At 43.7% G+C, this 22,323-nt stretch overlaps 1 protein-coding gene across 1 annotated transcript in view; it reads left to right on the forward strand.

Annotated features, from left to right (window-relative positions):
• The first annotated feature begins 6,413 nt into the window (after positions 1–6,413).
• The window catches only part of IGSF5 (immunoglobulin superfamily member 5), a 29,992-nt gene continuing 14,082 nt past the window's right edge, over positions 6,414–22,323 (forward strand). Inside the window, exons 1-5 of the mRNA XM_075491862.1 lie at positions 6,414–6,471; positions 14,640–14,960; positions 16,000–16,308; positions 21,471–21,602; positions 22,132–22,156. Of these exons, the coding sequence (XP_075347977.1) occupies positions 6,414–6,471; positions 14,640–14,960; positions 16,000–16,308; positions 21,471–21,602; positions 22,132–22,156 (845 nt within the window). The remainder of the gene's footprint in view (positions 6,472–14,639; positions 14,961–15,999; positions 16,309–21,470; positions 21,603–22,131; positions 22,157–22,323) is intronic.

A 22,323-nucleotide genomic window follows, 5' to 3' on the forward strand; every position in this document is an offset into this window, starting at 1 on the left:
AGAAGAAATTATATGGTGCGGAAAAAAGAGTTTGGAAGGGTTGGGGGGGGGGGGAAATGGGCAAAAATCCTCCTACTCACAGGCAGAAGAAAAAGGAAGAATTGGAAAGAAGTGTCTAGAGAAACTGGAGTAGGAGGTAGGAATCTGCCTGGTATGCAGGCTGATGATTCACAAAATGATTTTCCATTTGCATCAGGCTGGCAAACTTAGGACCTGATCTTTTGAACAGTCATGAGCATGGGTAGTCTTGTACGTGCACGATGTTCTCAGCGGTTGTGGATTCGGACACTTTACCGTGCTGTGTCATGTCTTATTCCACGCACATCTTAACCAATGCCAATGTTATATTCACCACAATATCACAGTTCATTAGGAAAGTCAAAGTACGGAAGGAACTAAGAAGGGCAGTGAGAAATAATTAATAAAATATTAATACATGTGTTGGTTGCCTAAGCAGCCCCAGGAAAAACAAAGGACATTTGAATCCAGTCACTGTGCACGACATTCACCCAGGACGATTTCAGCTGATGAAGCCAAGACAGCGAGTGTGTGGGTGGAGGTGACAGGTGCTCTCCTGATGACTCCCACTGGGGTCAGATCCAGAGCAGGATGTAAACACAGTGGATGCTCTAGGCCACAACGCACCCAATTCCCGCTGTGGGCTTCAACCTGTCCTCTCTACGTTGAGGGGATGGGAATTAAATCTCTGCAACTGGGGCCAGCAGAGTGGTGTATGCATCTTTATGTACGTACACGTTTAAGGATATGGCTAATCCACAGACCATGACAGACTGCAGTGTGGTAAAGTGATAGCTGATCAGCCTGTGATTAGCTAGTGTTATAACAACAGCTGTAGCAACATGACATCCAAAGGGGCATTGATAAGCTTGAGGATTAGGCCAACAGAAACATCTTGAAATCCAGCATGAAGAAGCACAGTTCTGCACATCAGATGCAACAGCCTTGAGGTACAGGCTGCAGTGGTACCACCTAAGTGACAGTGGGTAGAAATCTTGATATCTTGAGAAAATTTCTTGAGACCTGGGTGAAATGAACACCAGGGTAAATACAAGCCAACAATGCCTTCTCATCGCAAATATGGCAAACCATGTACTAGATCACATTCAGAGAAGTGTTGCCAGCAAATTCAGAGAAACTATTATTCTCCTCTACTAGACAGATCTGGAAATCTGTGTGCGGTTTTGTGCCCCTCAGTTCAAGTTGGATGCAGAGAAGCTAGAGAGGGTCCAGTGGCAGGACATCAAGTGGAAAAGGGTCTAGAGTACAGCACTGGTGAGGAGATGCTGAGGGAGCAAGGCTTTAGTTGGGCAGAGAAGAGGTTAAGGGGTGATCTAATAGCAGCTTAAATCTACCTGAAGAGCAATTACAAAGATGACAGAGCCAATCTCTTCTCAGTAGTGCCAAATGATAGTTTTGTAAAAGTTTTTAAAGCAGTTATTATCCTCTCCAAAGCATTTTTACAAAGAGTTATGTTTACTAAATCAAGCTGAAAATCCAGTCAATCCATTTTAACTTTCTGCACTTTTTCTACTTCGACAACCAGAAATGGAATCTGCTTATTAGATGTTTTCCTTTTTCTTCCTCTAGCTTTATTTGGATGGAAATCAAACTATACATAGAAGGTATTTCAAGAATACTGTTATGAAAGTAGGGCTGTTGGTTGAACAAGAGTGTGAGATTTTAGACTTAAAAAAAAAAAAAGAGATGTTTGGAAAAGCAAGGAAGCAAAAAGAAAAAAATTACAACTGGTCAAAAAACTTTCTGCAGGCTTCATAGCTTTTTTTTTTTTAATCAAGTCAGGGTGATTTTTTTTTCTAATAAAGCAAAGTTTTTGAAATTTCATTTTGGAAATTGATCAGAATTCCCCAAACAGACTGTTTCATTTCCCTTTGCTGAACTGAACCTTTTCATTTTGAGTCAGTGTGGCATTAATTTCTACTTGTTAGAACTGTTACCTTGCTTAGTAGGAAATATAGTTCAGGAAAGTTATATGTCCTTTCTTTATGATTTAAGCTTCCCGGCAGATGGACTCATCATAAAAATCTCCTGATGTGTCACATCAGTTGAACTCACTGACCAACAACGGCGTAATGCGAAGGATGCTGTTTAGGTCTCAGAGGAAAACAAAGGCTGCAGCCATTGAAAGAGCATCTCTCATGAGGCATACGACAGCTTTGGTGAACACACACATTGTCAAAGTGGCAGGAAAAGGTGTGATTTAACTGAGCAAACAAACACAAAATATTTCAGAATTAAATGAAATGATTTAACAAACATTTTCCTGAAGTAACATAAAAAATTCCCCAAAATAAAAACTGAAAAGGGGACAGGAATATGAAAATAAAAAAGGAAAAATAAACCACTTGGGGACTGTATTTTCCATTAAAGATGGAAAACCAATTCAGTTTTCACACCCGTTGCACTTCACAGTAAGGGCCCATTTTGCCAGGGCTCTGAGGGCACCAGCAGGCCTGACCCTCCCTCGGCAGCCCCCTGGCGCTCCCCCACCCTGCCCCAGGCCCACATCAGCCCCCCCGGGGCTCCATCACGCTGCCCGAGGCCCAGAACCCCATGTCAGCAACCCGGGGCCATTGGCACCTGCCCCAGCGATGCCTCAGCCTGCCCTGTCCCTGCCTCTGGCCCTGTCCCCTGGATGGGCCCGTTGGTGCCATGTTGTGGCCTTGTCTCCAGCCCTGTCCTTGGCCCCGTCTCCTTCAGCTCCTGACTGGACCCCCTGGATGGACCCTGGCCTTGGCTCAGTCTTTCACCTTGTCAGGGGCTGCTGATGGACCCCGACGCTCCCAGCTGTGGGTGACAGCACCCGTTGGTGAGGGCACAGCTGGCGCAGGGCCCATGGGTGGGCACTTCTGCTCTCTGCCATGTTGCCTGCAGCACTGTAACAGCGGGACGAGCTCCAGCCTTGGTGCGGGGCACCGACACACTCACCTGTGCAGTTATAAACCGGGAAAAATAAATCCTGTGCCTCCTGTCGCATCCTGGCAAGGCGATGCGGCTGCCCTCTGCCAAGATGTCAGGCGGCGGCGCCCATCCAGCTTTGCAGGTGGGGACGGCGTGAAGTTTGCTCCCGCGTGTGTGTCATCACCTGTGCCTTACTTCCTCCTGCAGAACCGGTTAAATATTAACACAGCGATAGGCGTATTTGGGCGGGGGGAAGGGGAGAGGCAATCCTTACCTCACCATATCGTGGGGACAATGTCAAGGCGGGCTCCTGCCCCGCGGCCCGGCAGCTGAGAGGCGGCAGAGGTCAGTGCTCCTTCCCCCGGCACCTCAGGCAGCCGGCCCCGCCACCTGAGGGAGGTTTCCCTGGGGCGAGGAGGTGAGTGCTGGCCCGGGGCTCCGCGCTTTCAACGCGGCCGGCCTCCTCCTGTGTCCTCCGGGCAGAGGGTGCGAGCGGGCCTGTCATCAAAGGGAAAGCGGTGGGAGACACCCTCTCGGCGCCGGGGAAGTGATCCAGGTAACTTCTCCAGAGCCATTATTCACTTCCCAGCAGAAGGAGCTTGGCGGCTGAAAGATAATTTAACCCTCTCCCCTGCTCCTGCCTCAGCGGGGAAGCCTGCCCTGGGCCGGCGGCAGTGGGGTAAGCAGGGGCGTTTTGCAACCCCCATCTCCTGCTGTGCTCCCCAGCCTTTGGGGCGGGTGTCCCCTGCATCGCAGGGTGTCCAAAGCATCTGAGCCCCTCTCTGTGCCAGGCCATATCCGGCTGCCACTCCTTTAGGGTGATATTACCGGTATTATCCCCTTGCCTCTGGTGCGGATGCGGGAGGGAGTAGGCTCAGAGCCACGCACGGCAGCGCTGGCGATGCGAGTCACCCTGCGCACCTGTGGAGAAGGTGAAAAGCAGCTCAGGCCAAACCCCAGGTACGTAATTCATCATCGGCCAAAATATCCCGTTTCATCTGGGGATTGGGTAATATTTCCTGGCCCTTTGAAAGTCCATTTTGAAACAAAAAGTAAAACAAAATGTTATAGATCACTTCCTTTCCCATCTTATTTTACTTCACCCCAAGGTATTTACTGATTTTGGCCTGAATGTGGGGGTAAGATTCTGGCAAGTTTATTCTTCTCCATAAAACTTCGCTCAGCTCAGCTTGTGTTGGTGCAGCTGAGTTTGTAAGTGGAGATATAAAGGCTGCTGCCCTGGCCGGCGGGGTCCTCTCCAGACCTGTAGATCCTGCCTGGGATCACAGCTTCCTGGAAAAGGACACGGCCCTGACTTTTGGATTTGTTTCCTGGTGGTTTACTTGGGCTGTTTCACTTCATACGACAGATAATACTAACTCTTGAAAATTACTGACTGATTTGTGTACGTGCTGAGAACTATCACGGTGACAGAGCAAGGGGAAATCCCTCCAAGCTGTCCATGGCGATCCTCCTGCCCCACCTGCCTGCTGGGGACTCCTCTACACATGAAACATGGAAGTGAAAAAAACCCAAAACCTTTCAAAATGCACTGGGCAAACCCAAACCAGCCTACAAACTAGCCCCCCTCCCAACATGCAGATGAAGAAATCAGCCCACAGGTTCTGCTTAAAATGGTGATTAGTTGACAGGGCTGTCCCTTAAGTTCACAAGGTAAACTGAAAACTTGTAAAATGGGAAAACGCAGAGCAAGTTGCCAGCTGAGCCAGTCAGGTCACAACTGCTGCAGTAAACTCAGCGAGACCCCCTGCTTAAAGCACTGAGCAGTGAACAGAGCTCTGGTATAGCTTGATGCCGCAGCTGAACATGTTTGGAAAGACAGCAACAATGGTTTTTGTTGGTTGCAGTGGTGCAGCAGGCAGGGCAGGTCTGGGTGTGGGGCATTCCTGCCACACAGGCACACTGTGAGAGGCACTGCCACCCACCCCTGTGCCATCCCACAACTGCTGCTTTCACAAAAGCCCTGCTGGGAATTAATGCAGGGTCTTCACACAAAACTGCGAAATGAAGTGCTCGCTTAAGGGCAGCAAAACAGCTAGGCCAGGGCTTTTGTGTTTTGTGCCTCGGTGTGGTTTCAGTTTTAGCAAAAGGGCAGTTAAAAAAGTATGCTTGTTACAGGAAACTCACTGTGTCTCTGTGGTGATACTAATATTTATGCAGTGCACAGAGCTGCCATAAAGAACAGCCCTGAAATAAAAAACACTTTCCTGACAAGAAATTTGGGCTGGCCACAAAACCACATCATCTGTCCTGTGTCTCTTTCATGAAGGCAAGTTTTAATTTCCCAGCTGAGAAGTTTGTAAACCAAGCAGCGCAGTCAAACTCTCTCCCACATATTTTGAGGGGGAGGAGAATAATATCACACAAGTGAATCACAAATGCTGGAAAAGCAGAAAATGCAGAAGTAAGGTGCTGGCTCCCACCCAAGCTCTGTATCTTATCTCTGACCATGGTGGAGAGCTGGTGGTATTTTATTTTGGGGTGTGAGAGGCACTCTCAGGTTCAGAGAAATAATTCTGGGGACCCTCTTTGCACTAGCAGCCTTTCGAGCGCTCAGTCTGGGGAGCTAGGAGGAGATTTGGTGTTTCTCATCCTTGCCCCAAGGCAGGTGGGGCGGAGAGGCCAGGGTGGCAGGAGCCGTTCCTCCTGGCCGCAGTGGTCCCTGTTCAGCAAGGGCCTGACAGGACCGCTGCAGCAATGATGGTACCAGGCTCTGCCTGGAAATGTATGAATAGGAATCCTAGTTTTGGAGTAAAGCACACAGAAAAACATCAAAACAAACTTTTTGAGTGTAGCGGCGCATTGGGATATATTCCCACTTCCTCTCCCGAAGGCTGCCTGACACGAGGAGGCAACAGTTTCCCGAGGGGGGGTAACAACCCCTCCATACAGAGGTCTGCTCCCCTCCAATCCCAGGGGAGCAGCTGGCGCCCTGCACAGTTGCCCTGCATGACAGTAAGTGATGGAGCACAGCGTTCATTAGGCTGCCAGGACGCCGCCAGTGGCACGGACAGCACATCCACAATACACATGCAATTGCGAGCAGCTTAGAGAATAATTTTTTCCCAGCTGCTCATGATTAACTTTAATGATGCAGATGGAGCTCCCCTGACACAGTCAATCCTGAAGCAGTAGTGTTGTAATAGCCAGGAGGGACTAAGGGCGCAAGAGATGCAAGGTCCGTAGGGCAGGTTTTTCTGCTGAAGAAAGTTCCTCTACTTCTTTTGAAACAGTTGTTTTGAGAAAAGATACTGCTCTCCTTCCAAACCCTCCCTCATTTAATCTTCTCCCCTTGTTGCTAATACAGGTCACATAAAGTCACATTTTATCACAGGACGCAAAGCAGCAGCTCATTACCGAGTTTCTCGATAAGTTCTGTCCTTCAGCTTCTTCTCAAGTATGCAGTGACCGCTGGTGGCTTTCTGCCTTAGGGACCAGGAGAGAATGCTCCAATGGAGAGGTTCCTGAAACTCATTTTACTTCCTCTCATCTTAACTGCATTGCTACCAGGTAAGGCACATTCATAACCCGTGAAATGAGCCACCGTGGACAAAATGTGTGAACTAATTTTAAAGCTGTGTAAATGGCAGTTACTGGTGATATCAGATTGAACAGTCAGTCCCAGAGCGGGATTATTTAAACTGTTTGAAATGGTTAAATTTGCATTTCAAGCCTGAATGATCTGATGTCTTAGAGTGGGCTTCAGTATGCAGGAGTGAGCAGTGGATGGGGTGAGGAGGAGATGGGGAGGCTGCCCTCTCTCACTTCCAGGGAGCAGGGATGTCCCACTTATTTCTCCTTCTACTTGTGCTCATCTTCCTCCTGTCTGTTTGGGACTGCTTTTGAGGGGGCATCTGTAGAGAACTCGATATCAGCAGCTGATTTTGCTTCCAGAAATATATGCAAATTAACATTTTGCTAGTTTGCCTCCAATTTACACTTCACATGCCTGAGTTTCAAAGTGAATACAGATAAAAGGTATCTATCTTGGTGGCAGAGCTTTAAAGAAAATGTGAATATAAAGTGACTAGTTGGGTAACGGAGACAAGGCTGATTTTTTTTTTATTATAGTCTAGCTGGGGTTTTAACAGGCTCTGAAAGGAGGGAGCTGCAGTGGGATGAGAGGGAAAGTATTGTCATGGCTTAATAATTGGGGAAAGGAAACACAATGCAGGAATAAATGTTGAGTTTTCTGAGCAGAGTGGTGTTCCCAGTGGAGTTGCACAGGGATGTGTGGTATTCAACAAGCTCTTAAACAACCTAGTGAAGAGGAGTGAACTGTGAGGTGGCAGACTTTGCAGGTGGTGCAGAATTACTTAGGGAAGCCAAATCCAAAAAGAGACTAGGAAGATTTGCTGGAAAATGTCACGATGCCAAGTAAGTAATAAAGGAGCAGAAAACATTTGATGCAAAGCATCACTTAACTGAAGATGTCTAGTGGGGAAAAAGAACAGATATCTTGGAAAGAGAGTAAATTGCTGAAAAGGAGAGAAAATTTCACCACTTAGTGTCTTCAGCAAGGGAAATACAATGAAACCTGGCATTATATAAATCCACAGAAAGCTTATTTCTTGAATACTGGGTGTTTTGTTAGCCCTTCCATTTCAAAAGGACATATTAGGTCTGAGAAAGGTATAAAGTGTGACAGAGGTGATCAAAGGTACGCAGAGGCCTTCATTAGACTGGGATATTTTTCTGCTTGTGAAAAAGAAGAAATAGTAAAGGTTTATTAAAAGAATTAATTATATGGAGGTGAATGGTGAAATTGTTATTCACAATTTCTCATAACAAAAAGAACTAGTGGCAGCCAGTAAAACTATCAGAATGAATGTTTAAGGCAAACCAAAGAATGTACTTTTCCTCACAGTATGTAATAAATAGTAAAGTTCATGGCCACTTGATATGGGGGATACCAAATTATAAACAGGCTGAAAAAAGCTAGAAACAGATATCATAGACGGTACATCCATAGGTGCAGATGCAATCATTGGCTCAGGAATTCCCTAGATCTCTTATTTTTGGACACTGAGAAGTTATAACAAAGAAGCCTCGATTTTTTTTTTTTCTGTTTCTTGCACTGTCTTCCTAAGCATCCAGAGCAGAGTACTACGTGTTTTAGAGGATTTCTTTTACCCTTCACTAATGCTTTTAGTCAAGCACCCTGGCAATGGGTGTTTTATTGCCCCACCTGCAAGCTGTACTGGAGCAGCATGTGTTGCCCACACTGTGTGGGGCAGCCATGGGAGCACACCCCAAAGCAGAGAGAAAAAGTGTGTTGTGGAGAGTCAAGTGTTGCTCTTGAAAGACGTATTGCTGCTCTCAGGATATCAGGAGTCACAAGGCTGGGTGGTGTGCCTAGGCTGCTGAGATGGGTGCATGGCACAGCCAGTTTGAGCATCCCTGTGGATGGGCACAGCATGCCCTTTGGCAGCAATAATATTGCAGACCACAGGGCCGACATGCAGTGCAGGGTCCCAGCCTGCTGCCAGGATATTCGTGGTGGTGCTGCTGCGGTGCTCCCAGCCTCGGGACCCTCACCACTAGAGGCAAGTGACAGTGCAGGAGGAGAGGAGGAGTAGTCCAGCAGCAGAGCCAGGAGAGGCTGCAAGCAACAGCTGTCAAACAGTGAGTAAGAGAAGAGATGGGAAGACACACTTGGGGGCTGTGGAGAGGTTTGTAGGCAGGTGGGTAGAAATTCTGGTTTTCAAAAAGCTCAGCTTCAGAGTTGTCGGTTTTTGAAATAAACTTGAGATGTGCTGAAGAAAAATCTTACCAAATCCAAAACAATTTATTGCAGAGCTGTTGCTAGAGCAGTGGGCCAGCAATGAAGCAGGGAAGGCAGAAGACAAGGTGGGGTGAGCAAGAGGCTAAAGAAAGGATGAAAATAAAAAGGAATTTAAAACAGACTGGGAGGAAAAAAATGTAGAAATCCAAACAGAAATAGCAGAGAAGGAAGGGAGGAAGACAGAGACTAGACACAAAAACTGAAGGATAAAAGGCAGGGTTTATGGAAGAGGGATACGGGTATAGCGGGAGAGATCATTTTGAAAAACAATAATGAGGCTGAAAAAAAAGGAATCATTATGGCAAAAGGATAAGTCCATCCTGTCCTTCACTGTGCTGCATCCAATAGGTCACTTATAAAAGAGGAAAGGCAGAGTCAGCAGAGTAGAGGAGGGAAGGAAAAGAAGGTAGCCATGCCTTGATGCCCTTGTTGCTGAAACCTTCAGCATGAAAAGGTGGTCCTTTAGAGTTATTTCAAGCGGAGAAGAAAAAATATCGGTGACGAAGGGTAAGGGCAGTTCTTTGGCAAATGAGGTTCCCTCAGTACAGGCGTCGTCCAGGGAATGAGATGCGTTTTTGTTTCTTCAAAACCCCCAGTGATGTGGCAGTGAATTTGTGTGACAGAGGAAGGAATAAACAGCTCATAAAAGAGTTATTATATACTCTGCATGCTGTTGGGAGGGACTGAGCAACTGAAATACCATAAATACTTACCAGTTTAAGCAAACTTTCACCACTGGTGACTGCTTTATAAACATTTAGTGATGTGCCTCAAAGAAGGTGTCCTAACTCAGCTTTCTTCTTCAAAAATCAGGGGGTAATGCAATATCGTGAAGACAGCCTAACATTTCCCTGTTGCAAAGATGATATTTGCCTGCGTGATGAGATTTCTCACTGGTTGTATGTGGGGAAGCAGAAGTTAAACCAGCTGTTAAGAGCCAAACACGTAGTTCCTGTAAAGTGCAATGACAATCTAGCCTGAGGCCTTAATTTGTCTAAAAGCAACCATCTGCAAAGTATTTTTTAAGCAGTATGCAAATTAAAATAGCACTAAAATTTTCTCCTTAGTGCAAAAAGCAAGGCCCAGCAAAAGGACTTACAGCACTGGCTTAAAGCAGTGGTAACTGGGTTTAGATCCCATTTCTGTCATGAATGTCCTCTTTGACCTTATGCGAGTTACTTTATCAGTGTTTGTACGTGGGCTGGACAATGGAACGCACTGTTGGTTCAGGTCTCCATGTGCTATTGCAGGATAAAAAATAAAAGCAAAAAGATAAAGAGGCAAAGTTAAAACCACCAAAAATGTTTTGGCAGCAGGTGGAGAGGCTCATGAAGCTAATTTTTTGGTTGTGCTGGGGCTTTACTGAGATCTAAATGGAGGCAAGGTTGAGCTATGTCCCATTCCTCAGTTCTCCTGCCACCCACAGGATCCCCATACAGGGCTTATGGACCTGTTCCCTAGCTCACAGAAGTCAGTGAAAGACCATCTATTGTTCCAGCAGATATGGTTGGTGGAAGAAGATGTAGATCCTACCATACCTATGGACTGATAAAAAATTATTATATTAGATACGTGAAGGAATAACTCATACCTACCTGCCTATACTGTCCTGACTGTCTGAAGAAAATAAAAGCAATATTAGCCATGTATTTTTAGAGCCAATGATCACCGATTATTCATGTTTAGGGATAAATTACAAGACAATAACAGAACTTACAGACATGATCTCATAGCAAATGATTAATTAACAGCTAGCAGTGTACTGAAAGCCGCATCATTTATTTAGAGCCATGGCAAATCACGGCTCCTTACGAAAGTAAAGTGTTTGCACAGGCATAGAAATAAATTACAAATGCATAGAGATCAGTTTGCATTAAGAGGAGCAGTGTGGATAAGTACCGCAGCTCCTGTTTCATGAGCAACTAAATGCATTTTGGTGTTAACTCTAAGGAAGTTTGTTCATGGCTGTGTCTGTCATCATAGTAGCTGTTTATGTCCTCTTCAACCAATCAGGAAGAAGTCAAACAAAGTGTAAAAATCAAAAACTCAGCACATGAACATGTTATAGACACCACAGATGTACAGGGAGTAGTGTTGTAAAGGCTGGCTACAATATGAGTCAAGCAAAAATAGACAATTCAAAGACACATTTGAGCTTAGGACAGTGTCTCAACCCTGGTAAATATAAGTTATGAAGAGAAATCATGACAAGTGGATGTTGAGGATCAGGGAAGAGGGCCATATTACATGACAACTGGTCTCACTCGAATGCACTTCATCAGTACACGTTCATTAGAAAACCCATAGCTCTGTAAATGCCATTAATAGACATGTGGCCAATCCCTAACATTCAGAAAGTGACAAACAGAAAAGAGAGAAAATGGCTTTTAGGCATTTTGTTGGGTTAACTTTATAAAGCAACGTATTAAGGTGTGCACATAGGTTTGACAGCTGAGTTCGTCTTCAAGCTGTTTCATGTTTTAAAGCATTTCAGTTCACCTTTACAAGTCTGAAGAGAGCTTTCAATAAATGCTGCTGGGAAAAAATGAGCCATTTAAGTTGAGTAGAAATATGCTTTACTGTATCTTATCTGGCTTTATTAACTATCAGTGGAAGTGAAGTTTGCTTTTCATTTAATGTTTTATTGCTCACACACAGATATACTATGGAGAATGAGGTGCATGGCAGAGGTAACATAACCCAGGAAGGTGGAAAATTTTTGTAAAGGTTTTTGTAAACAGGAGAGAACTCAGAGTCAATCATACAAAGAACCAGGGAGAGCTAGGTTTGTATAATCCTGCAAAACAAAGAATGAAAAGGCTCTTGTCTGTAAATACATGTGGCGGGTGGGAGGAAGGAGAGGAGTTATTTATATTAAAGAACAACTCTTGGCACAAACCAGGTTGGCTATACACTGCCTAGGATTAAATGTGAGCTGGGAATTAGAAAATGATGTTGACAATGGAGCAATGACATTACAGACCCTATGCCCCGGGTGCGTTCACCGAGACTCTGGTTGCAATGTTGTAACTGAGATTGGGCTCTGTTTCCATTTATACAACTATCAAACATCTCTTTTGTGTGAAACAATACAGCATATTCTCTGCTACTCAGGTCAGCTATTGACTGAATGAAAAATGAATTTTTCAATAATTTATAATTAATCCATTAATGAATAAACTACCTAAAATGTACAAAACCTAGGTTGAATGAAACCTTTAAAAATCACTTCATTGTCCTGAATACTCTTAGCAAGGGAGTAATGGCCATTTCAGACTTTCTTTCTCCTGGAAAATAATTGAACACTTATGCTCAGGCCAAATTTGCAGACACGGGGTTTTAATTAGACTGCTATGGACCGTAGTATCTAATTGCTGTAATTACGCAGACTACAGCTTGAATTGTGAGGGGTAGCACTGGCAGTCCTGGTGCTTCCTCAGCTTGAATGTTTCCCAGTAAGTGACAAAAAAGTCACTGGTGGGGTAGATCTCACTGGCAGGACTGCTTGGTCTGCAGAGAGCTTGTGAAATCTCCATCCTTGAAGATATTAAAAGTTTGACTTGACAAGGCCCTGTGCAAATGTCCTAACTGTGAAGTTAGCTCTGCTTGGAGCAGAGAGTTGGGCTAGCAGTTTCCTGAGGTCCCTTGCCACTGAAACCTTTCAATGCCCCCATCAAAGAGCAACTCCGTCACAGTGAGCTGCAGGTAAGCACTAGGCCAAAAGGGAGCAGACCTGAGCTTAGAGATAGGTGAAAGCAGCTGTGTGGGATGAGAAAGAGCTGTGCCCGGTGGGATGAGTGCAGAGCACGGGCAGTCCTCTGAGATGAACCTCGGTGACAGCAGAGCCTGCAATGGCAGTCCTCTCCCTCTCCCTCCACTCCACCTGCAACCAGCAGGGCTGTGGGTGGCACTGACTTAGTCAAGCAAGTGGTTTATGAGAGCGTACCATTTTGGGCTCCCCAATACAGGAAAGACATTGATAAACTGGAGCGAGTTCAGTAGAGGGCCACCAAGATGGTAATGGGCTGGAGCACTTGCCCCGTGAGGAGCAGCTGATGGAGCAGGGCTTGTTCAGCCTGAAGAAGAGATGGTGGCGGGGTCTCTAATGTGGCAGCCTGTCAGTACTTCCAAGGAGGTTGTCAAGAAAATGGAGCTAGGCTCTTCACATCAGTGAATGGCAAGAGAACAAGAGACAACAGGCATATGTTGAAACCAAAGAGGTTCAGAGTGGACAAAAAGAAAAGCTTTTTCCCATGAGGACAGTCAGGCAGTGGAGCAGGTTGCCCAGAGAAGCTGTACAGTCTCCATCCTTGGGAGGTTTTCAAGCCCCGACTGGATAAAGCTGTGAGCAACCAGGTCCAACCTCAGAACTGATTCTGCTTTATCAGGGGGGCTGGATTGGAGACCTCCCAAGGTCACTTCCAACCTGAATTACTCTATGGCCATTTGGTCAGCTACTCCTCCTTGAAAGGCATCTATAGTACCTCTGCCGTTGCTCTACTGCACGTGGACATAGCGTGCTCTGGGGAACTGAGCCAAAATCCAAAGGGATTCACAAAGAACAAAGACCCAGAGAAGCAGGTTCCTAATTTCACGCAACACTGTTTTCCTAATTCCTGTTCCCTAAGACATCAGCCAAATAATCTGGGTTGTTCTTACAGTTTGAAGTTTTGTCCCTCATGAAGACTAGGGTATATGATGTTCTGTCTCTGAGAAATACTTCAGGATGTGCCCACCTTCAAAATAGCACCCATTTCCCCTAGCTATTTCAGGGAATCAAGTCACAGCTGCTGCTTTGAAAAAAAGGTCTCTGCCTTCATCCTTCCTTCACTTTCTGCGTGGTAGAAGCAAGTGCTTCTGCCTTCCCACGTGCAGGGGATCCACCATCTGCCTGGGCAACAGCTGCACATTCATTCCTCTGAGGGCAATGGGAGGCCCTGGATCTGTTGAGGAGAAAAGGAAAACAGAATGCCTTCATTAGAAATGAGCTTCTGGTTCTGAAAAATAGTAGCCAAAATTCATACTACCTTTTAAGGAGAAAAACTCATGAATTACAGCAGCTCTGGCTAACAGAAAGCCTGAGAAGCTGGGGAAGCATGTATGTGATGCATGCATGAGAAATAAGGGAAGAGGGAGATAAATAGGGGAAAGAGCATGGAAGGATATATGCTGGGGCTGCAAAAAATCAGTGGCAGTCTGAGGTATGGAAAAGGGACCAGTTACGTACTCCTTTATTTATTTAAAGTCTAGAGAACTCATGTATTTTCCTATTTATAAGTGGAACTTTTTTCTTTCAGGAAAATGGTAAGTCAGCTTTTTAGTGAATCACTGAAAAGAGAAAGGTGATTTTGGAGTGGGGGGAGGAGAGACCAAAAATCAAATGCATCTTTAAAGAAAACTATTTAATCTAAGCTGGAGCTGAAAGATTAGATTGTACATATCCATCTCTGAACTGGTTAAAATCTTTTAATCTATATAAACCTGTACTTCTTGGGTTTGTAATGATTGGCTTGGGGCTCCATTATAGCAATGTAGCATTTGACCACTGTTTACTGCTGTGGGATTAACATTACTCAGTTGCAATTTCAATTCAGCATACATATCTTTTAACTACTTACTGACAGGCGTTATAGCAAATGAGACAATAATCTTTTCCTGAAAGTATCAGATACTGACAACTGTCAGAAGTGAAGTGCCAGCTCAGCTGAATCAACTGCCTTTCCTGATACATGACTAAGTGCTTAATACCCCAGTGTGCCTAGTGAATAATACTATTTGAACCAGGGCACCTAGCTTTTTAGCCTTAAATTGCTGGCAGTAAAAATTAAGTCAAAGGCCTTTGGTGGTGGTGTTGTATATGTATTTACAGACTGTGTTTTTTTCTTCCTTCCAGGTCTTGGCTTTTGTTACTCTATTATAAATGGCCCTACTAATGCAACAGTCCTTGCTGGTTCAGAAGCCCGCTTTAATTGCACTGTGTCAGCAGGATGGGTAATTCTCATTTGGCTGTCCAATGGAAATCCTGTCCTCACTGTCATCAATCCTCAAGGAGCTGTTGAAACATCAGACCGCTTCACGTCTCAAAATTATACCAGTGGCAATGGGTTTACCTCAGAGCTGATCATCCACAACACACAGCTTAGTGACTCTGGAAAAATTGAATGCAGCACCCAGCAACCTAGTGAGAGCAGCTTTGCATTTCTTTCTGTTCAAGGTGTGTATAGCCATCAATACAAAGCTATTTTATTATACTGCACTTAAAGGAATCCTCTGATGGATTGCCCAAATTATCCCTGCAAAGGAGTACATGCTCTCATTTACCATCCTTTGCCTCCTGTCCTCCTTGTCTTAATTTTCCTGTCAAAGCAGGTTTCAGAGTCACATTCAGAGTGCCATGAACAAAGGTTTGAACTGCCCTTGTTTTTTTCTGTTACATCTCTTATTCTTTATTGGATTGTATAATATGCCTGAAGGCTATATCAGGCCCACTAGCAGTCAGTCAAAAATGATCTTTTGGCTAGAAACAGTATGCATTACCCCATATGCACATCTTTGTACATGAACCTTCTGCTGTCTTTAGGGCAGATCTCCCTCCTGATTTCTGACTCAGTATGCATCCAGCTTCTTTGAGTTTGATTTAATGGCATGTAGAAGTAAAGCTCTTGAGACACAAAGCAATACCCTTCATATGATTGCTGCTGCATGCTACCGTTTCCAAGGAACAAAAAGTTCCTGTGTATCAAGTCCCTGTGTATGAGACCTCTTCCTCCTCTCTGAAGCAGCAATAGTGACAGAGTGCAGCCAGTAAAGCAAGATCTAATCACCAGATACTATGTATTTGTCAAAGAGATGCTCACACAATGAGAACATCTCATCATCTACCCGTAAACCTTTCCTGATAAAACCCAAGCATACTTAAAATTTAGAGAGAAACTCTGTTATTTCATTATGTTGTCCTTCAGCTGGAAATATATCAGGATGGCTAAAAAGTATAATTTCCTGCTTTTTATTGGAAAGGTACTGAAAGCAGAGACTTGTGCTTTAGACACACTGGACAATGTGTCCGTGAAGTTGCAATATCTGCATGTTTATATCATGCATATGGTATATCTGTGCTAAAATAATGATTGTTTTTAAATTCATATCTCAAGGCATAGCTAATTCTGGGTAGCTAGATAAGATTTAAAACTATCAGAAGGAAAGCAATGCAGCCAAATATTCTGAAGGAACAAAACATGTTTTCCCTCCTACAGTTAATGGATCTTTATTCATCAAAAATAGCACCTTAACAGTAAAAGAGAACAAAACGGTTGAAATTGTTTGTGAAGCCTTAGGATGGGCTCCAGCTCCAGACATTACCTGGATGACAAATGACTCTTTCATTGATAAGTCGAGGTATGTTACCCAGCAAAGTCAAGGATCTAATGACCTCCACAATGCCCTGAGCATCCTAACTTTGACTCCGACGGCCACTGAGATTTTGACCTGTTTAGCTGACATAGAAGCACTCCCTAACCCTCAGAATGCAACTGTAACTGTTATTTTTGTCAACTCTACTATAGGTGAGTGAATGTTTGTTGTACTTTGCCTATACTATTTTCTCAGAACTGTGCTTTTTGTTTTGTTTTGCTTTGTTTTATTTTGAAAAGTCTTATTTGCAAATGAAATACTATGAGATGTGCAAAGGTGATAGAATTAAGACCCATTCGTCACATACATACATGATACATAGGTAGGGTTAAATTCACATCTGTGAGAGGACTGGTACAAGTCTAATGAACCACAAATTGCAACTTAGGACTGAGCAAGACAAACGAAGCAGTACACCTGCCACCGACTCCTACTATGGATTCATTGCTAAGAAAACTGGCCTTTGCTCCTTGACCAAGTAAACATCTAATGAATTTAGATGTTAAATATCTTTGATTAGGCCATGCCTGCCATATGAACATAATTTGTTAGACCTCATTTACTCAAAGCCAAACCCTCAGGTGAAATTGTTGTCCGTAATATTCAATACCAGCTTTACCACTGACTTGGAAAAAAACCCTGGATTTTACTCCCAGTTTCCACACACAACCTAGAACAGATTCTGTACTAGCACTTCAGATGCAAATAGAAAGTTCTCTCTATGAGCTGTTATCAGATGTAATGGAGCTGTTGTAGTATGGTGGTAACATCCCCAGGGCTGCACTGAGGCTGGCACCTAATTGCAGATGGTAGCATTTGTATGTATGAACTTCTATACCATATACCTATCATCAATCTACTATAAGAACGTCTTTGTACATAGTGTATTCACCCATTACAGAGCAAGAATCAAGTCATCAAGAGAAGCTGTGTATCATGGAATTTTTCCCAAAGTCTACTTAGATCAAAGAGCCATTGGGCCTCCTTTCCTCTTCGTGGTATGGTCCCTTTCACGTCTTAGAGGAAGGTAAAATTTGTCCTGCAGCAACATATGTGGGATTCTTTGGATAGTGCATTTGGTTGCTTTTTATTGCCTTTTATTTAAGGAAATTCAAGGTCACTTTAAACTAAGCATGGATGTTGAGCAAATCTCTCAAGAACAGTTAGACCTTTGATAACCCTAAATATTTTCGCTAACATTGTCAACATTTTTTGTAATGCTGCTAATCTTTGGCCTCACTGACATACTATGAAAATAAATTCCATAATTTAACACATTCACAGTATTAGGAGGTTTATCAGGAAAAGGGTGATTTTATCTGATCTGTGCTGCCAGCATGGAACAAAGCAAGTGGGACTATCACTACAGATCTGCCTCATAATCTAACAGAATCCTATGAAAAACTTTTTTCTTTTCTAAACCGTAACACAATAAGAGCAAGTAAGAGGAAATATCTCCCTGTGGGTTAGCAGTGTTTAATGCAGATAAGGGTGACAATACCAGACAATTTCTCTGTTACGACTAGCCAAGTGTCTCAACTGTAAGGTAGAGGAGTCTCAAGACAAACTAAACTTGAAGCACTAATTGCATGGCAGGGAGCTGAAGTTGCTGGATATAGGTACACTGCCACCTATGGTGACATAGTCCACCCTACAGTGACATCCCTTTTATTAGCCTTATCCTGTGGTATGGGAAATGCATAGGTTATATGGAGTTTTTTTGCAGTGGGTCTAAGCATCCCCAGCTGTCCTCTGTACAGAGTAGGGCCTCGAATCTACGTTTCTTTTCCTGATGTGGTGTGCATTGTGAACTTCTATAATCATGATGACAGCTTCTCTTGATGAACTGATTCTTCTTCTGTAAGGGGTGAACACGGCACGTACAAAGACATTCTTATACTGGATTGATGAGGGGTTTGGTGTAGAAGTTTTGACATATAAACAAAAGAGGAGGTTTAATAACTGTGCCTTTTATTTTAAGTATGAGTCATTATTAGCAAGCCTTTTTCAGAAGCACTTGCTTGGTAATGCAGTTGAAAAAGGTCATTTCACCATTCTTAATATGACTTTTTTGTAGTCAGATTGCTCCTAATTACTGACTAAGCAAAATAGAACTATCCTGAGGAAATTAATAGATTCCCCTGCCTACTCATTTGTGAAGTACTGCGGTATCCACCCTCAGTTTCCATAGCTACTCATTGTAAATCAGAAGAGGAGAAAAACGGATGTCATGAAGCAAAATTATTGTATAATTAGTGATTGTATAGGACCATCATTCATTTCTCTTTGGAAAAATCATTGTGCAGCAGCAGACACTTGAAATTTGTCAGGATATGAGAATATGAAGTCTTTAAATTATTAGAATGAAATAAAGACATGGCATTTACGACAGAGGAAGATATATAATGTATATATCACATTTGAAATCTCAGAGCTTGTCTGACTTTTCATGTACAGACTCAGCCTTAGCTAGCTGTTGTCAGGAAAGAATACAACTAGCTTCAAACATCTAAGGAGTCCTTCCCAAAACTACTGTAATATCAATTTCAGCCTTCACTTAAAAGCTTGAAGAATTTAATTCCTCCGTGTCTCTCACAAGCAATACCTGTCCATTCACAAGAATTGCAACCAAAAATCTGAGCCCTCTTCAGCCAGCCATCTCCTGGTCAGTGAATGTCCTACCTTCCTGCACCTCTAGATCAGTGTTAATCTCAGACCTTTCCATACAAGGTGGTGCCTTTTTATGTCAGTCACTCCTGCTCCAGAGGTACCTCACCACTCACAGTGGTGTTTGGCTGAGGCCCAGATTTGGGAACTCCTACGGAGTGATCCCAGCCGGTGCATTTACAGAGCTGTTATTGGGAAATGGGGTCCCTGGCAGAGTCCCTGAGCTGGGCCCAAACTCTGTGGCCTCAGTGTTGACTTCATGTGGCCTTTGGCCTGCAGAAATGAAGATAGGGAACGTGCCACTAGCCTGATCTTCCTTTGCTTTTTAAGTTAGCCAGAAAGCTCCAAAGTGTCCAAGAAGTGATGTGCAGCTTTTTCCAGTCTCTCATTTCTCCTTGGTCACCAGCATGTGCCAGGGAAAATCCCCTTTCCTGCAGGTACTTTGCCCAAGTAAATTTTTGGGCATCTTTGGAGGAGCCAGAGGTCAGGATAGCAGCAGAGGATGGGCCCCATAGAATTACGAAGTGGCTTTTTCTACACTAAGCACCTCATGTAACTTGGTGTGGATTTGCTAATGGGGTTAAAAGGAGTTTAATGCCCTCATGCTTTAGTGCCCCTTTCTTGCACCCCTACTTGCGTGTTGAGCTGGCAGCTCCTGCATTCATACCTGCTGGTCCCAGCTCCATTTTCTTTCTGGATCCTCCAAAACTGGGGAGAAACTACAATGTTGAAGTGCCGGGAGTGTTTGTGTTGTATCATGTCCTTTTCGCTTCAGCTCTATAGATACTCTTTCGGCGTGTAACCTGAACCTGACAGGGAGCAAAATACCTTGGTGTGGCAGTCAGCCTGCAGCTATGAGCCAGTGCAGGTGTGTTTAGCTCCTCCCTTCACACTAAGGTTAGGCTTTCCCCTATAGCTAAATAGCTGTCTTTCATATTTTAGGCAACTTGAAATCCCTGTGTGGCATGCTTTATGGAACAAAATATGATAAAATTTTGTTTAGATATTTGTTGCAGTACTTCTAGATAAAAATATTATGAACAAGTTTATCATCAATTGTGATCACAACTGATTACAGCCTACAGAATTAACTACTAGTTTGCAGATTACTGAGTGCTTGTTTTTTCTAATGGTCAGAAGAAATTAAAAACATGCTGACTGAGCATTAGGATTAGAGAAGAGTGAAACAAATTGCTTAATCATAATGACCTGAGCTTTGGAGAATACAGACTCCTAACAGAGGTTCAAGCCTTGTAGGAGGCTCTGGTCCTGTATCTTTGCAGTCTGAAACCTCCAAACCCCAAACATATGCCCAGGCAAGTTTGTAGATAGAAAGGATTTACTTCTTTATTCTCTGCCATAGGTAAACCAGCAGATACTCTGGTTCACACATCAGGGGCATAGCCCTGACACTGCGCAGCCACCAGTTGCTTACATTGCTGTGGTACCTTTTCCAGAGGCTGTCAGCTAAACGTGGCCATGCAGTCATTAACTGGGACCTCTAACGAGGAAATGACAATAAATCATAAACTCAGTGCAACAGAATGAGTTTTGTCAAGTTTGGATGTGTCTCACACCTGTAATTTGCATTGGAAGTTTGTTTCTAAACTCTGCCAAAATGACTTTGGGGCTGCTTTTCAAAGGGTAGTCAAATTAGAGATGCTTCTGAAATATTTGGTCAACACCAAAGGGCAGGATGATGTGACAATCAGAACCGATACCTTCCTTGTGCATCCAGCTGTGTGAGAAACACAGAGTATTTTTAAAATTCTGTGTACGTGGGAGCTCTGTAGGAAAACTGTTTGGTCATAGCAACCGATTTCAGCAAGATACTGAATTATCTTGAAATCACCTCATTTAACTCTGTAGATTACCGCAAAGACAAAGGAATAAGTTAATGTGAGAATGCCAGTAGTGAAGATGGGTTAGTAGCTGCATATTCCCAAGTGGTGCTACTCTTTACAAGTTTTGCTATTCGCTGCTCTTTTAAATGGATAACAGATGCCCTACCAAGTATGTCCCAAAACCACACACCTGCTGAAATCAGTGAGAGAAATCCCAAGATGAGATTCATCAGAAAATCGTATCTACAGGCTAGATATGTACTGTCCATCTGTACTAGTCACCTAAGACTATCGCTGTGGTCTGTGGGGAGAAATGTATGTTTCTTCAGAGCTTTTCATCTTATACAAAGGGACACACATGCACATTTGGCCAAATGAGTTGTAACCCAAAATACTTATTTTCTCTCCACTGACAAGAGCAGCTAGGCAAGACATTTAATATCTGCAGTATAGACATCTAGATTGAATCTTAACTCCTCTCCCCAACCCCAGATGTCTCCAAAGCATGTTGGGAGGCCCAGCATATCTGCAAAATAAAGTTTAGGTTGGAAGATTGCACCCCTGTGTTTTTCAGAAGAGAAGTAGCTGTGGGAAAAGTTACAATTGCAGTCAAGAATTTGCATTTGGAAACATTTTAAGTTCTTGGTCACCATCCACAAATACAGAGTCTGTCATTCAGAAAACATGGACTCCCTGTTAAATAATCAACAAGCAGTTAACAGCGTCTCACAGAAAAGGTAAATATTCTGAAAAGGATGTTCTGAGGCTCTGATAGTACAATATTTCTCCATTTAATTTAACAGAGAATGATTACAGTGAAGACAGCAGAAGCACATGGGTTATTGTACTTGCAGTCGTGCTTTCATTTGTTGGTATTATTCTTCTGATCATTCTTATTGCAGTTGTTGTACGCTGCTGCTGCCTAAAAAAGAAAGGTAAGTGGACCTCCACAATTAGTCTGTATATTAAAAAGCATCTTAAGTTAGATATAAATCTCCTGGTTATGTTAGTTCTGGTGTAGTGCAAAGACCTGTAAAGAGAAGTGTGAGCAGACAGATCCTGCTCTTAACCATGACCTGGTTAAGATGCTCCTTACTTTCATCTTGCTGTTTCTCCTCTAAATTGGTTCCAGAGTAATTAGTGGCCCATTAGTTTTGCCATTCACATTAACTACAAGGGGGTCGTGTTTTTCAGGAGTAAGTTAACTTTCAGTGATGTTTAGTTCCTATGCCGGGGTTCTTTGTTGAAGCATACCTTCAGTGCTGTGTGCTTAATTTCCAATTTCTGTGTAAGCAATTCTACAGGGACGTTGCACAATTTTGTAAACAGGGAGGAGAGATGCCCTGTGGTAGCTGGAACACAGTGCACACTCTAAGAGGAGCTCTACAGTAGGTCACATTTTAGTTTCCTGCATTTTAAATATTCTTTCTTTCTCTCTCTTCCCCCCCCCCCCCCCCCCCCCAGGGTCTACATATCAAAATGAAATAAGGTAAGCTGGATGAGGTGGGAGAATTTTCCTTTTAACTGAAGGCTTTCAGGCTGCTGCAGGATGGTGAGAGGGATGTGCCGGTTTCCACCACCCAGCGCTTCCAGGATGTGTGGGTGCTGCCCCGCTGTGTGACCTTGCCCATGCCTGTACGCACAGCACAGGAAGGG

This window comes from Mycteria americana, chromosome 1 (assembly GCF_035582795.1).
Source record: "Mycteria americana isolate JAX WOST 10 ecotype Jacksonville Zoo and Gardens chromosome 1, USCA_MyAme_1.0, whole genome shotgun sequence".
NCBI classification, from domain to species: Eukaryota; Metazoa; Chordata; class Aves; order Ciconiiformes; family Ciconiidae; genus Mycteria; species Mycteria americana.